Source organism: Pezoporus occidentalis, unplaced genomic scaffold (genome assembly GCF_034315485.1).
Source record: "Pezoporus occidentalis ecotype Australia unplaced genomic scaffold, CSIRO_AGI_Poc_V1 ctg444, whole genome shotgun sequence".
Lineage (NCBI taxonomy): Eukaryota > Metazoa > Chordata > Aves > Psittaciformes > Psittacidae > Pezoporus > Pezoporus occidentalis.
Genome location: NW_026915774.1, coordinates 16,985 through 32,163, shown reverse-complemented (window position 1 = coordinate 32,163; position 15,179 = coordinate 16,985). Strand labels below are relative to the sequence as shown.

The window sequence follows — 15,179 nt, the reverse complement described above, 5'->3', positions numbered from 1 at the left end:
GTATTTTTCATTTCAAATACCTTTATATAACTAAGTTATCTTCCTTGAGTTTCCTCAATACAATCTTCTTATGCAACACCTACTATAATTATACTTTTGTTGGCATAATACCTTGATATACAGTGATCAAAATGCTTTTTGCAGTGTTTTTAATGGGGAACTAGAGGAAGGAGAAAATAAACAAAAACACAAAACAATCTGCTCTGTTGATTCATGTTTCCTTTGATGCTACTAATAAAACAAAGCATTTCGGTAATGTACAGGAAACATTTGTTTCAGTAGAGGCAGGGTCCTTTTGACACAATGAAAATCAACTGACCAATAGATCAAATGACTAATTCAACTCAAGTTAATAAAAACAAATTAAAAAGTTAAAAAGATACATGAGATGAAGTAAAACCATATTTTCACAAAGATGCGCACTTTATTCATTGATGTTCACCCTCATCTTGAAGTAGCTTAGATGCCTCTGTTTATGACCTAATACATTTAAAATGGAAAGGTGATTAATAAAATTACTAAATTAAACACCTGAAACAGCTGAATTTTCAATTCAGTTATTTGAACTCTCATTTTATATATTATAGAAAAACAGAAAAGTTACTCTGAATCAGCCCCCTTCAAGAAGCTGTGAGGAAACTGTTCATGCGACACCTTCAACTTGACAAAAGCATTAAAAACATCATAATTAAGTGAAGATATTTTAGATTTAATGTAGTCAAAATACCAAATTTTGCTTGATTGGTCTCACCAAAAATATGGTACTTGTTACTTGAGAAAAACTTATTAACGCTAACATAAAGTGCACTGAGCACACAACAGCGTCAACAGCTGTCATGTTCATATCAACAGTCACTGAACACACGCAAACCAAATTCAAAAGTAGCATGTCAAGGTGAAAATGCAACAAGTGGTGGAGCAGAAAAAAAAAAACAAAAAAACAAACAACCCCAGGCAAACAAACAAAAACCTAAAAAAACAGAAAACACCAAAACCCAACTCTTCTTTCTCTTCTCTAGCTTTTGTCCCATTCCCTAATAAGCAGTATTAGAAGTAGAAAAACTAAACTAGACCACATTACCACTATTACTAAACTTATAGCAACAACTACTTCACATATTTATAGGTAGCACCAAGCACCAACCCTTAACTTAGTAAGTTTTAATTTGCTGTGAAGCACTAGCAATGAGAAAAAGAGCAGATTGCAGAAAAAAAAAAAACAAACCATATTGGGTATAATAGTGTTTATTAGTTTTATCTTCTGAGCATTTCAGCAATCTCTACATCTACAGATAAATGTAAAAATTCCATAGAACTTACATGTATACCATGTTTGTGTCTAAGTCAATGCACACAATATCCTGTGGTGGATCGTACAGATCAAAGTATCGTGAATCAACTCCAACAATAAACGGAACAGGTGCACTGAGTACAGTGGCCAGAGACAAAGGACAGAGTGGGATGTATGGACATTGCCACTGAAATGGAAATATCATCTGAAGGAAAAATTAAATGGAATCCATGCATTAAAACAAGACAGCAGGTATCTACAATAAAAACCCCAAGAAGTTGCATGCAGCAAATTGAAACGAAATTGTTAAAAACCTGCCAGAAAAGAGTCTTTAAATTTGACCAGTTATTTACAGCACATCTTTTAGTTATCTATGCAAAAATGCTTATCATTCTAACAGCTATAATAACTAGACATGGTAGGGCATTTCAACGAAATGCTTTTGATTGGAAAAAAGCTCATTTAGTGCATCGATAATTTCAACTTAAAAAAGCCTGTGGAGTTTGAACTGATTTCTCTTACTGCTGTACAGAATACTTTGTACTTACAGCTACTACAGCTTCAGCAACTCCGGTCAACACAGCTGGTCTAAGAGAATGGAGGAGGATCTTGCCTTCTAGTAATACAAAGAGTAACAGAGTGGCACAGTTTTCCGGTCCAAGATTAATGAGCAGAGTGCTAAACTTTGCTCCACTAAGGGGCGGGTGGGAAGAGAATAAGAATGTTACAGGTTTGGCTTTTGAAAAAGAAAGAAAGAAAAATATCACTCCTATCAAGTTTCTGACTACTGTTTAGGACTTTGGGACCTTGCTGAGTTTATGCTGTTTATGGCACTCTCATACACACACAGGCATATCGTCTTAGTAACAGTAAAACAGATCTAACTGTTTAACAACTAATCAAAGTCCAAAACACCAGTAATTTACAATGGTGGTTTATCTCAGGCAAAAATTACGAACTACAGAATTTGACCTTAGCATCACAATATCAAATTCTAATACGAGTCAAGTAATATCAACCCATCATCCTGACAGCAACATGCCTTTAGTTTCTACAGTTTAGACTCCAGTTCATTTGTTTGGACTGTACACATAGAAATTTTGATGACATCTGAAAGAACACAGAAGTGTAAAATCCGTCCTTAGAAAAGTGCTTACATGATACTTTGCAGTTTGGTGGCTGTCTGCAATTTTTCATTTAAAAGGCTGCATAACAGATGCGATTAAACATGGGATTCTTCTGCATACAGAATATTAGACGATAATGTTTAAGGGGGGAGGATTTAAAAAAAAATAAAGAAGAGAGTATTTTCCTTTTTAACTTAAATCCAAACCAAAAATCAACAAAACTATCCAAACAAAACCCCATGTCACAATGGGAGCTCCAGCCCAGAAGATGCAAGCAGTATCCACAGACTGCATCAACCTTCAAGCACAAATACCAGTTTTTAGATATAATTTTGAATTTCTGAAATGAAATCTTTGCACACTTCTGAATTAACTGATTTCACCTAAGTGCTTGACATAAATGTCTCCAGATCCAAAAAGCAAAAAACCAAGGTAACACTCTATCTATGCTATTAAAATACTTTTGCTTATTACACATGTTCTGAAAATACATGACATTTAAATTCCTCATAGCCTTTTTCTTCTTTCTTCTGAGTTTCTACAATAATCTGGAAATGCATCTTTATTTCAGGATAATTAGAGATATTATTCTTCCACAAGGAACTGGTCTATGTCAAAAAGATAACACCGTATATTATAAATGTTTATTGAGCTTTCTGTTTATACTATCTAATAATATTCCAGTAATGTTTGGCTTCCTTCTATGATTTATGCCTGTTTGCCTCTGAATTTTTCAAGTAGCATACATACAAAGCATTAATAACAATACCTTAATGGCAATGGTGTAGAAACTGGCTGAGACAGTATTAATGCATCATGGGCAGAAAGCTGAAACACATAAAGTGGTATATGATTGAGATGGACAACTCCATACACACAGTATAATATTCTAATATAAATGTAAATCCATAGTCTCATAAACTGCCTGGCAGACAGAGTGGCAATGTCATACAAAAGCTGCAAACTAGAGACAATCTTTGGGACTGGCATTCACTAGGTCAACAGAGCTTGTATTAGTCACTGAAATGATTCTCAGAAGTTACAGGAAATTGTCTGACTCAGTGTTGAACATGGAACTGCTGCTAGGTGATTAAACAGAGAAGCAGAAGAGACAGTGACCTGGGAGACTAACCTCTGACCCAAGGTAGTGGGTGGACAAGTGAGAAAAAGACAGAAAACAACACCCACCTCAAAAGGTAAGGTAAATAATGCCTATAAACTGAGGGTAATGTATGGCAGAAATTTCACAAGTGCGAGTAGGACACTGCTGCCATCCACAGCACCTGAAGTTTGAAATATTTTCCTTTGCTTAGTTCCCCCAAGTTTACATCAAAGAGAAGGCCAACCCATCCATCTTCTCCCCTCTCCCTTCCAGCAGATGGGTATACAAAGCTGAACAAAAATCGTAAAGGAAGAATACAGGTTTGCAAAAGCAAGAAAGAGGTCTTGCCATTATTGTAACTAAAAATGGAAGCAAATATTTTGCTTACCTGCACAAGAATTCTTGGTCTTTGTGGTGAAGGGAAAGGTATATTGTGCATAAAATGGGATATGTGCCTGAAGAGAAGACAAGATATTAGAAAACCAGCACCGGGGACTAATCAGGGAATGACAACAATGTTAATCACATTTTGGAATTACTGTGGTATCACGTCTTTGAAAGGCTGTTAAGATTTTTTTACTGTTTTGATAAACTGAAGAGCCTATTTATGCAAACTGAAACAAAGAACCTCCATCCACTCACATTTCATACATGAAAATTAATACTGGCAGCTTCAGATATGTATGCAAAAGATAAGAACACACTAGCAGTTAGGCAACCCATTTAAAATTCCAGGAAGCCTAACCCAATTCTACTGAGTTTCTAACGAGGCTTAGCTAAGAGAAACTATATACTTCACTGCCAGACATGCAGTACAGTTTCGAAGGTAACACCATATTTCAGCAAACTTTCAGGATTATGAAAAGCAGTTCACACACACACAAAAAAGGTCTGCATTAGTTGCAGTACTTAGGAACAAATACTCATGGCTAATGCACACAGTCCCTAAGTTTTTGTTTATTAATCTAAAATGCAAGAATGCAAATGTAGGCATGTGTCTCACATCTCAGACATTTTCTGTGTTTGACATAGCTAAGAGAAATGTAAACAGGCTTAACATATTCTAACAGAAAACCTACAGTAAAACCCAGTTCAACTTCCTGGCACTACAAAGCCACTACTATTGAACAGAAGTGGCAAAAATTTCTATCACTACAACATAAGCCACCCAGTGCAAGTAAGGGGATGGAGCAAATATACCAACTACGTAAGTGTGACATGCATAAATCACCTGATTTCTTGAGCTCATATAACTGTCTTCCCACTTTAACTTGAAAAATGTTTTACGTACTTTTCAATGGGAAGAGGATGAGGTCCAGAGACAGACAGTTTGTAGATGAACATAAGAAATTTTCGAAATGCTTCAAAGAAAGGCCAGTGTGAGAGAAGGCAGATGCATTTGTTGGAATTGATGGACTTGGAAGTAATCACTTTCCTCTCTACAGTTGTCAGGAGACCCAGCTGCAATTGTTGTTTTTCTGTTAGCAGCTCTCGGGGATAAGGTTCATAAAACTGAATAGCAGCACCATAAACCTAAAAAATGAAGAAAACCAGCTGAGCAGACCCAGTATTTAACAGGAGGTTGGGTTAGAACTTTTGAAGCATCACTGAATCTTTGGTGTTTGTACACACACATTTCATTTATGTAAAACCACCAAGTATGCTTATAAACAAATACTTTGGATTCTTGTGCCTCTCTTCCTCTTTTACGTTGCGCTTTCCTTGAAAGAGTATTCATACTCAGTAAATTGAAAGGGAAGGAACCAAACTGCATGCTGTGACAGAACTCGGTCCATTAACTGTTATGGTAAAACAAACCAAGAAAACAACCCTCATGAAATGCTTGAGTTCAGTGAACTCCTCTATCATTACAACACCAAATGATAGCAAGCACTATTTAAGTTTTGACTTCACTCATTTTATCATGCTAAATAGCAACCGACCTTTTCTAATATTCCTTTCCTATTTGTCAGAGTTTCATAAATAACTGAATTATTGTGACAAGCTTAGCAAAAGGAAAACAGGGAAAGATGGATATCACAGTAAGCATTCTCTCTGAGAAAAATACTGCCAGCTACTGCACTCTTCCTTGCAAAAGACGTATTACTGTATCAGAGAAATACTTTTCTTATTGTTCAGAAATAAAAAAGTGCATAAATTTCCCTGATAGGGGACTGAGGCAGAGTGGAAGCTGAGCTGTTATTACTAATAGAGCCAAACTGCTGTTTATTAGTCACAGAGAGCAAATCACGAATTACAGTCACTTATTCCCTCATGTGGTTCACACACAGAGATGCACACAGTTGGCCAGCTGAAGCAGCAGCTGGGAGCCCAAACAAGGGCTCCCCTGCTTTATCAGGTGTACCTATAATCCTGTAGTCTCTGCCCATGTAGAGCAGACACTGCCTTCTCACATGTGGGCTGAGTCAAGCAACACATTTTTGGTACCTGTGTGTGCTGGTGACCTTATACAGATTCAGCAGACACGGCAATTAAACAGGATCACTGGTCTCAGGACATCATCAGTTCTTCAGAGACCCTCACATGCTGCCTCTGAGCACATACTTTTCCCTTCTCCACCCTGCTGTTTTCTGGTAACTATTTTCCTATGCACACACATAGATACCTACATAGATACCTAGAGTCCAATTACACAAATTCACACGGAGGTGGCTTTTAAGGTATTTCTAGCTATTTCCTGTTCTGGTTTACTTCCATCTTTTATGAAGGCTTAAGAAATACAATTTCATAAGGTAAGTATTTAACAATTTATTCTGTAGTATTTCCCAAATATCACAGAAATGACATCTATTTATCTCCTTAGCAGCCATTTGAACTAAAAGCAAAAACTAGTCACAGCATAGAACCATACCTTTTCTGCAGAAGAGCAGGTCAGTACAAATGTTGAGAATACTGGTAATGGATATTTGGTTTGAGAGTCCCAGCACTCAATAGTAGCTCCCATAGGAAGGCAGAAGAGAGGTACAGATTCTGACAGTGGGAATGACTCATAGTTCTCTTGCGGATATCTGAAAATTAAGCCTTCAGAATGGGAGAATGAAAAGTAAGCATATTTGCTCTGCAAGTCCTAAATAACGTAAGCAATGTATTTTCCATAATATACAGCAAAGTCTGCTGGTTATCTGCACTTAATAACTGAAGACTTTCTTTTCTGCAGATGTAATATATCATTTGACAGTAAAACTAAGTCATCCAAGTAATAATTTTAAAATTGTGTATGAACATTGAAACAATTCCTTTTGGTAACTGCTTAAAAAACAATACATAGTAAAAACTAACTAGTGAAGATTTTTACTTTAAACCAGTTGGGAATTATCTGTGCTATTTATATGTGCTATTGGAATGGATTTTATTACCAAAAAAATTCCTATGAAGAAACCGTAAATTTATCTACTGTAAAAACAACAGCAATACCTCACTGAAAATAGGATGACTAGCTGACTGCCCACATTTTCTTCTAATCATAGAATCATAGAACAGTTAGGGTTGGAAAGGACCTTAAGATCATCTAGTTCCAACCAGTCAACATGTTCAGTTTAAACAAAATGTTTATTTAGTTTTCAGAAATAGACCTAATGCTTGCTGGTAGAAAATAGGCACACAAGCACTGGTTTACTATTGTAGTTCATCTAGCTTATTTTATGGCACATTGACTTCATTATCTATGCTTTCCACTTCTACTTAGTAGTTTACTTCTTTCAAAGAATTTTGGAGCATTTAATGCTCAGTAAAATCTCTTTTGAAAGATTTTTTGGACTTTTTTGGAGAAAAAAAAAAAGATAAAAAAATCTGTGGCAATGCATTAAAAAATTATACAAGCCAGACTTAAAAGAAAAGACCTTTTGTATTATATTGTTCAGAATATTTCCTACTCTTCTCAAATAAAAAAATAACTGAATAGCTGTGGAACTGAAGGGAAGAAACATATTTAACTTTCAAATTAAATGAAAGATGTTGCATTAGCTGTGAGACATAAACAGAAATATGAGTAAGGTTGAATAGAATTTTTAATTACTCTTTCTCCATCACACAAACACAAGAAATATGAAGTCTTTTGTTACATCTGAAATGCTTCATGATAAGAACTAAATTAATACAAAATAATGTATTCCTAGTCAGTTTTTTGGTTTTTTTTTAATTAATATCTTTTCCTGGGGAAAAGTGAGGTAATCAAGGATGGCAATTATGGGAGTTGATTTCAACTGACATGCTCTAGGAACAGAGTTCTGACAGACAGCATTTAAACCTTTAAAATTATTTTATTTCAACAAGGCATTTGAATCCTTCTGTTAGCATGTTTAGACAGTATGCCTGTAAAGTTACTTACCAGCTTTATATGCTAAAGAATTAGAAGCTGGCACCGACTTCTTGTAACAAAGGTATACACTGGAACCCCACTGGAAGACACAGATTTCATTTCAAAACCAGCAAAGATGACATAGGCGGCAGAGAAATCAAGTATAAGCATTTGAATATATTCCCATTTACAAACTAAGCAGACATTTAAATAAAGAGCATTACAGAATAAAATGACTGGTTAGCTGCTGAGTGCATGTAAATCATGAAATCAAGCATTCACTCTTTCTACATTTTTTACGGATTACAAGATTTATATAAAATAATCACACCACTAAACTACCCTCTGACTTATTCCAACAGAATAGGGAAAAGTGACGCTTTTTTTAATTTGCAGCTTCATTTTCTCATTATTTAAAAAGAGACTCTTGTGAACACCATCAGTGGAAGTGAAATTCTAAACATCAGCACTTTAAGCTTTTATTAATAAACTGGTTATTTACAGGGTGGGCATTTGCAGTTTGTTTGAATACACGCTACCATTCAAAAAAAATCACTTAATTCAGTATGAGTAAACTAAATGTTAAACAGACTAAATAAAGTGAACTGATTGACAAAAAAAAAAAAGAAACTGTAGGCAGTAATTATGATTATCACACATCTTAGTAACACAAGCATTATTAATAACTAAGAAAAAAGCATTTGTGATTCATCCTGAATGTCAGCATCACTAAAGGAGGGGTGACTGGGGGAACAACAATAAGAGTAATAATTAATAAATCCATCACACTACTCCTAAATAGCACCTAGACATGAATATGCAAACTGAAGTAGTGAGTAATCAGTATGGAGGAGTAATTCCTAATATGAAAGGAAATAAGAGCAACAAAGCCTACAAAACTGAAGTCTCACACATACTAAATATAATGAAAGAATTACAATATAGGCAGTGATAGAGCACAACTATGAAGGTGTTAAAAAGAGTTCACGGAGCTACTCCTTTGGGTTTAAAGAAAAAAAAAAAAAAATAAGACTCAAGCTTTTAAATACTCACCATACCACAATTTAAATTCTTATCAACTTTGCAGAATGTATGAGGAGGTGTTTCTCCTTTGCTTGTAACAATAACACAAATATCTGTCACTGCCAATGAATTCTGAGGTCGTACTGGAGGAGCCCTTCGATATGTGATAAAGATCCGTTGAGAAGAAGCCGAACTGTTGTTAACATTAGCGCAACGACCATAAGGAGTAGCTTGAATCACCTCGCAGCCTGCAATGATGCGTTCTTTCCCTTCATACAGAACTCTGAAGACAGGAAGGAAACAGAATATTATGCACAAAGACATGTGAAGTTACTTGGAGAAATTCACACAAATTGTCCATCCATTAACAATCTACGTCATCACTGCAACATTCTAATGAGCATTTTGTATCTTGCCTTTTATGACGCATGATTTGAGGCAAAGAATGTATTTAAATATTGTAAGAAATCTCTGTGGGAACAAATCACAGTTATGGGAAAATAAAATCAAGCCATACTGAAAAGGATTTTGTAATAGAATTAGTAAGAATGCTGCACTATCAATGAAAATATTTAAGCCTTGAACTGTTTGTAAACATGATGACTGATAATTTCTTAGAAATTATTTCCATCACTAGAATGTCTGGAAAGTAATTTCAAGCTTTTCTTTTTCTTTTTTTTAAGGAATACTATAAGAAAAGACCAATAGAAGACAGACGTCTGCTTCCCAGATTAATTTGTATAGAAAAATACACAACCAAACAAAAACCTCAAAAAAAAAAAGAAAACAGTAATCATTTACATTTATAGTTAAATAACGTTCCTTACTATCTATATTTAAACTGGAATATGCAAATATTACTGTTTATTCTGATTCCACTGAACAAATCATAGAATCAGCATGGTTTGAGTTGGAAGAGACCTTAAAGATCATTCAGTTCCGATGTCCCTGCCTGTGGCAGGGACACCTTCCACCAAACAAGGTTGCTCCAAGCCCTATCCAACCTCTCCTTGAACACTGCCAGGGGTGGGGCACCCACAATTTCTCTAGGCAACCTGTGCCAGCGTCTCACCATCCTCACAGTGAAGAATTTTTTTCTAATATCTAATCTAAATCTCCCCTCCATCAGTTTAAAGCCATTCCTGCTTGTCCTGTCACTACATGCCCTTGCAAAACGCCTCTCTCCAGATTTATTGTAGGTTCCCTTTAGGTACTGGAAGGCTGCTATAAGGTTTCTCCAGAGCCTTCTCTTCTCCAGGCTGAATGTGTATCTTGTAGTAGTAGTATGTTGTAGTATTGAATATGTGTATCTTGTCATAGTATTGAGGATATACATGAACTTCAGTCCTAGAATACTCTAATAAAGGAAAATAGATTATTTGAGAGTATACTGATGTAGCTACCAAGCTGCCACATAAATTTATTCAGTTAGTTCATGGAGGACAACATTCTTGTCTTCAGTAATGGGTTTGGCTGTAGAGAGTCTAATCATCACAAACAAATGCCCACAAAACTAGCCAATGAACTGAAGAAAGAAATTAATCATGAAAGATTATTAACAAAGCAGTCTCCAATGGACATTTCAGCTCAGCTTTATTCCAATTTCATGTATTTTAAATAAAATCCATGAATTTAAAGTTATTCCTGAAACATTTGTCAGCTGACATCTTTTGAGAAAGAAAATCATATTAATCCCACAATTCCAGCATTTCAATGTAATAGGTTTAAAAGTATTCTCAGGAGGATACTTAAGAGACTGAAGAATTTCTCAGTCATACAAGTACTTCTAAGAGGTGAAGGGCTGACCAGTGTTCAAGACTGGTACCAGTGAGGTCACTTCCCATCAAAAGCAAAAAGAAAATGAAAGTAACTCTCATCCCTACATATATACCACCAGAGGTATTATTAAAACCATACCATATCCTGACCTCATGCATAGTATTAAATTTAAGGAAGCAAGCAAGCAGATGAAAACCAACATCCATGGATAACTCAAATTAGACAATTATTTTAATGATTCAGACAAAAAGTTCAGAAGTGATTAATGAAATATTTAACATGACATATATATATAACATGTATACACAAAGTTCACCATGAAAGGGTAAGTTTACTCCTACTGGTTTTAACTTCCCAATGCCTGCCTTTGCCTAACTATTAATTAATACTGATCAGGGTAAGAATTGTTTCCTTCTTCTCAAGCTAATACTTTGGCCTAGATCCTACATACACCTCATTTGCTACATTATTCTATCAACTTCAATGAAGCTTCATTTTAAGCAAAATGCAACCTGCGGTTTCATCCAGATGTTAGGTCCTTTCTTCGTAAAAAGGACAAAAATGAGAAGAGATGGGTCCTTAGCAAAGAACCACTAACCAAGCGAAAGCTCCACATTGTAGCTTAAAAAAAGAAAAAAAGAAAAAAAAAGCAAAGCATTTCTTTACTTAGACAATGCAAGTATAAGGTACATTACTTAGTAATAACAGAACCACAGAATAGTTTGGGTCAGAAAGGACCTTAAAGATAATCTGGTTCCAATCCTCATCCTCACAGCAAACAATTGCTTCCTAACGTCTAATCTAAATCTCCCCTCTGTCAGTTTAAAACCATTCCCCCTTGTCCAATCTCTACGTGCCCTTGTGAAAGGACCCTTTTCTAGCTTTGTTGTAGGTTCCCTTTAGGTACTAGAAGGCTGCTTGCTCTAATGTCTTCTTGGAGCATTCTCTTCCTCAGGATGAACTTTACTTATTTAATAATTAAGTAAGGAAAACACACACATTCATTATTTTGCCACCATTGTAACAGCTCCCCTCACCCATGCTCCATTTTCTGTTTCTCATAGCATCCCCAGTAATTCTACAATGTCTTCAGTCAAATGACAGAAGTGCTATATAGAGCAATTTAAACAACACTATAGTGCTGCATGCCTTATTACAGATTGAGCATTACATCTATATGCTAGTAGCACAGACTATAATATTCACTACCTCAAGATCTTGGGGGATTTTGTGATCTTCACCCAACACTTACATTACAGTACCCTGTAAGTAACGAAATTACTTCAGATCTTCCCTGCCCGTTGCCCCCTGCTTTTAAGCACTGAACTTGAAGCTTGACTATATCTACAGTTTTCAAACACAGTACTAGTAACTCTTTAGGAATTTATGCCTCAGGCATCAAAAAACACTGTTTGTGAAATACAAGCATGACTAGAGTTACCAAGAGACTACATAATCCAGTGTTTGCAGCATGTCAGAACTTGCAAGCAACCCTGCAAATACTCTGATGTGACAGTAAGGCAGGCTACAAGATTCCAGGTAGGCGCACCATTTTGAGAACTTTGTTATAGTGTCCTACCATCTTTAAGTAATGCCTTTTATCTTGAGCACTGAAGTGAATTCCGGAAAGTGATAATTTTTGTCTTCTGTAGTCATCACTTTCAGATTAAACACATTATATTTCTGGATTTTTGCTCTACCATCTCTATAAATTAATTTTTTATTCTTTCACCTTTCATCAAACTGCAGCAGAGAACTTAATTTGCTCCCTGTATTTCTTTCTATAAATATAGATCATATATTTTTAAGTAAAATATTATCATTAATTTTAAAATGACAAGTTCTCCAGAAGAATGACACTTTTTTCGACGTATTTCATAAAGAAAATACTACAGATTCACACAAGATGCAATATAGATTCAGAGACATGTTTTTAAAAGCTTCCCACATCTGTTTTCATCATCTGTGAACAATAAGACTTAATCATTATTGAAGGAGGAACTGAATTGTTATAGGAATCTCACCCAATGTCAGTAAGAGGTGGTTTGTCTCGTCCTCTCTTGTAGCAAAGAAAAAGTTCAGGACTCTTTAGACTTCCATAGTTTAAGTTGGCTTGAAGGGCTGTAGGGGTGGCTTCAACACAGGTGTATCCCTCTGGGACAGTTTCACCTGCTGATTTAATTATCACAGCAATATCAGTAATTGGAGCTTTTGGACCAGCAGATTTTGTTTCATGACGGCTTATTTCTTGGTCCAGGAGGGTTGCAGTATCTGTATCAGTGAGTCCTGCCACCACAAAATAGTCAGCCACCCGTGGACCTTTGTCTTCTGTCATGGTTATGTCAGTACTTCCTGGGGAAAATAAAGAGAGATAAATCAAACACTGCTTTCAAGCTGAACCCATTCCCTCAGCAAGTATGAGGATCTGAAACCTATAAAGAATTTTTTTCAAATAAAAAATTCCCATTTAGAGATTCCATGAAAATTCTAAGACAAATCCAAAACAAACTTTTGTTTTTACTGCTTAAAAAGGCAATATTGTCAGTAACTGGATTTCAGTTCTAATACCATAAAGTAATGTTTTAGCACAAAGAAGTTTAAGTGAAATAAAGAAGAATCCAAAGATTCTTACATAGCAGGTACACAGACGATTGATGTTAGCTGTTAGGCCATTCAAGTGCTTTGCAGGCTATGAATTAATGCAGGTACCCTTTATTTACAGTATTATTTACCCTTTAATTACAGCATTCTGTCATTGCTTAGTGAGTAATCTGACATAGCAAAGAAGGAGGGCAAGGGTCCGTTACAATTATAGGCTCATTAGTTTATCTTCTGCATATTTCATCCATTTTGTTTCACAATCTAGACCTAACAGTGCAGTCCTGAGACATTCAGCTGGCAACTGTAACATCTGGAAGTCATTTACAAAAATCACACATCCAAACCCATATGTCATCAGCTGATCAGGCAGTACACATCACTGCTCAGCTGCACATTCCAGATTTGGAAAGAGTTGTTTTTCCTAACACCAGCGATGTTCACTAAGCATATGATTTTAAGGTGGTGAAACACAAGTTTCCATTAAGAGCAAAACTAGCTGACAGACTATGCTCAAAGCCCACAACTACAAATTTAAGTACCCAATCTTATGGAATACCTACCTTTTTAGAAGTTGAGTGAGAAATATTTAAACAGTAGTTGCCAGCAATAAACCTGAATACTGTTATCTCCCTTCACGGAGCTAGGGATCACCTTCTTTTAGATTCCTATGTTTCCATCAACAGATTACTGGGGATCCCATCTAGAAAGCTAAGCAGGAATGGAAGTCTGGTTACCATCTTTGAAAACAAGACTGCCACAGCTGCAAAAGTCACCACCTACCAAGGAGTGGGTCTCCCTAGGAATTAACAAATAGTAAGTGCACCAATATTGAAAAGTTTCTTCTACTCAGAATGTCCTACTCTGGTAACTGAAGAAACACTGACGTCTGCTAACAGAAAGGTGGTCTGGTGAGGACAGTACAAACCTGTTCCCTGCAACCTGCTTTCTCCTGTTCTTACCCTGCTCTTTCTTACTGAAATTATACTGAAAATGTATTTTCCATCTGCACATTTTACAAGACTTCTAAAACTTGTTATTAAAAGTGTTCCAAGTACTCAGCTGAAGGAAAACTCAGTTATTCTTCCTGCATGCTTACTAAGAAATCTTAGCATAAGATTATGCAATTCAGGGGGCCAACCACTATATTTCAAGGTACTGTGGCATGAGATGGAAGTGGGAAGTCAGAGAAATGACTTCACACTGATTTGTAGTACCTCCGTACTCCAACTAAATCCATTTTTTGTTTTCCAAAACTGAAACGACAGCCTTTCAAAACCCTCAAACCCGATAGTATCTACACCCTTTAAAGACTCTTAATTTCTGCAGTACTTTTCCACAGTGCTTTTTGCAACATCAGTGTTCTCTAAACACTTCAGCTAACGGCTTTTGTAGGTCAATCCACAAGCAGGGATTCTGGGAAGAGACACAGAAGTGTTTGGCTTCCCTGAAAAGGAGAAAGCCAAGGAACAGCTACTCACATGACTGAGTCTTCAGGCCTAAAATATATGGATGTCATATCACCAGGAACAATAAAAGTTACATTCAATTTGTCAGGCGTCAGGAAAATGTGCCTATGTCTCCTGAAGAACAAGCAAATGACTCCAAAGCCACAGCTGCTTGCGAAGCTTGCTGAATCACTTGCAGCTACAGAACCTACAGTAGTTTACCCCTTCCTACTGTTATAAATAACATGAAATTAGTGATAAAGCCCTTTACAGATAAGCTAGCCAGCATGAAATGCAGGGAGAACGGCTTCAACTTAATCTCACAGAAACTGGTGCTTCTGTTAAAAGACCTGCTCTCCGGGCCACTGTTCATTCCCACCTTCGCTTTGTCCAGAACTATATAGTTTGTGCAGCGTGATGAACTGGAACAAGAAATTGCTCTGGCTGAAAGCTAACCTGGCAGAGACCGTTAAGTGTTCAATCAGAGCAGTCT

General features: G+C 36.2%; 1 protein-coding gene across 4 annotated transcripts in view; it reads right to left on the bottom strand.

Moving 5' to 3' along the window:
• The window catches only part of DENND4C (DENN domain containing 4C), a 43,479-nt gene extending 29,501 nt beyond the window's left edge, over window positions 1–13,978 (bottom strand). For 3 of the 4 annotated variants that reach the window (XM_062635010.1, XM_062635011.1, XM_062635012.1), the window contains exons 1-10: window positions 13,802–13,978; window positions 12,665–12,992; window positions 8,892–9,144; window positions 7,869–7,938; window positions 6,393–6,562; window positions 4,812–5,053; window positions 3,909–3,975; window positions 3,188–3,246; window positions 1,840–1,984; window positions 1,321–1,496 (exon numbers count right to left, since the gene is read on the bottom strand). In XM_062635010.1, coding sequence (XP_062490994.1) covers window positions 1,321–1,496; window positions 1,840–1,984; window positions 3,188–3,246; window positions 3,909–3,975; window positions 4,812–5,053; window positions 6,393–6,562; window positions 7,869–7,938; window positions 8,892–9,144; window positions 12,665–12,975 — 1,493 coding nt within the window. In that variant the 5' untranslated portion in view covers window positions 12,976–12,992; window positions 13,802–13,978. The remainder of the gene's footprint in view (window positions 1–1,320; window positions 1,497–1,839; window positions 1,985–3,187; window positions 3,247–3,908; window positions 3,976–4,811; window positions 5,054–6,392; window positions 6,563–7,868; window positions 7,939–8,891; window positions 9,145–12,664; window positions 12,993–13,801) is intronic. The other variant, XM_062635013.1, reaches the window with a different exon arrangement.
• Between the last annotated feature and the right edge of the window lie 1,201 nt (window positions 13,979–15,179).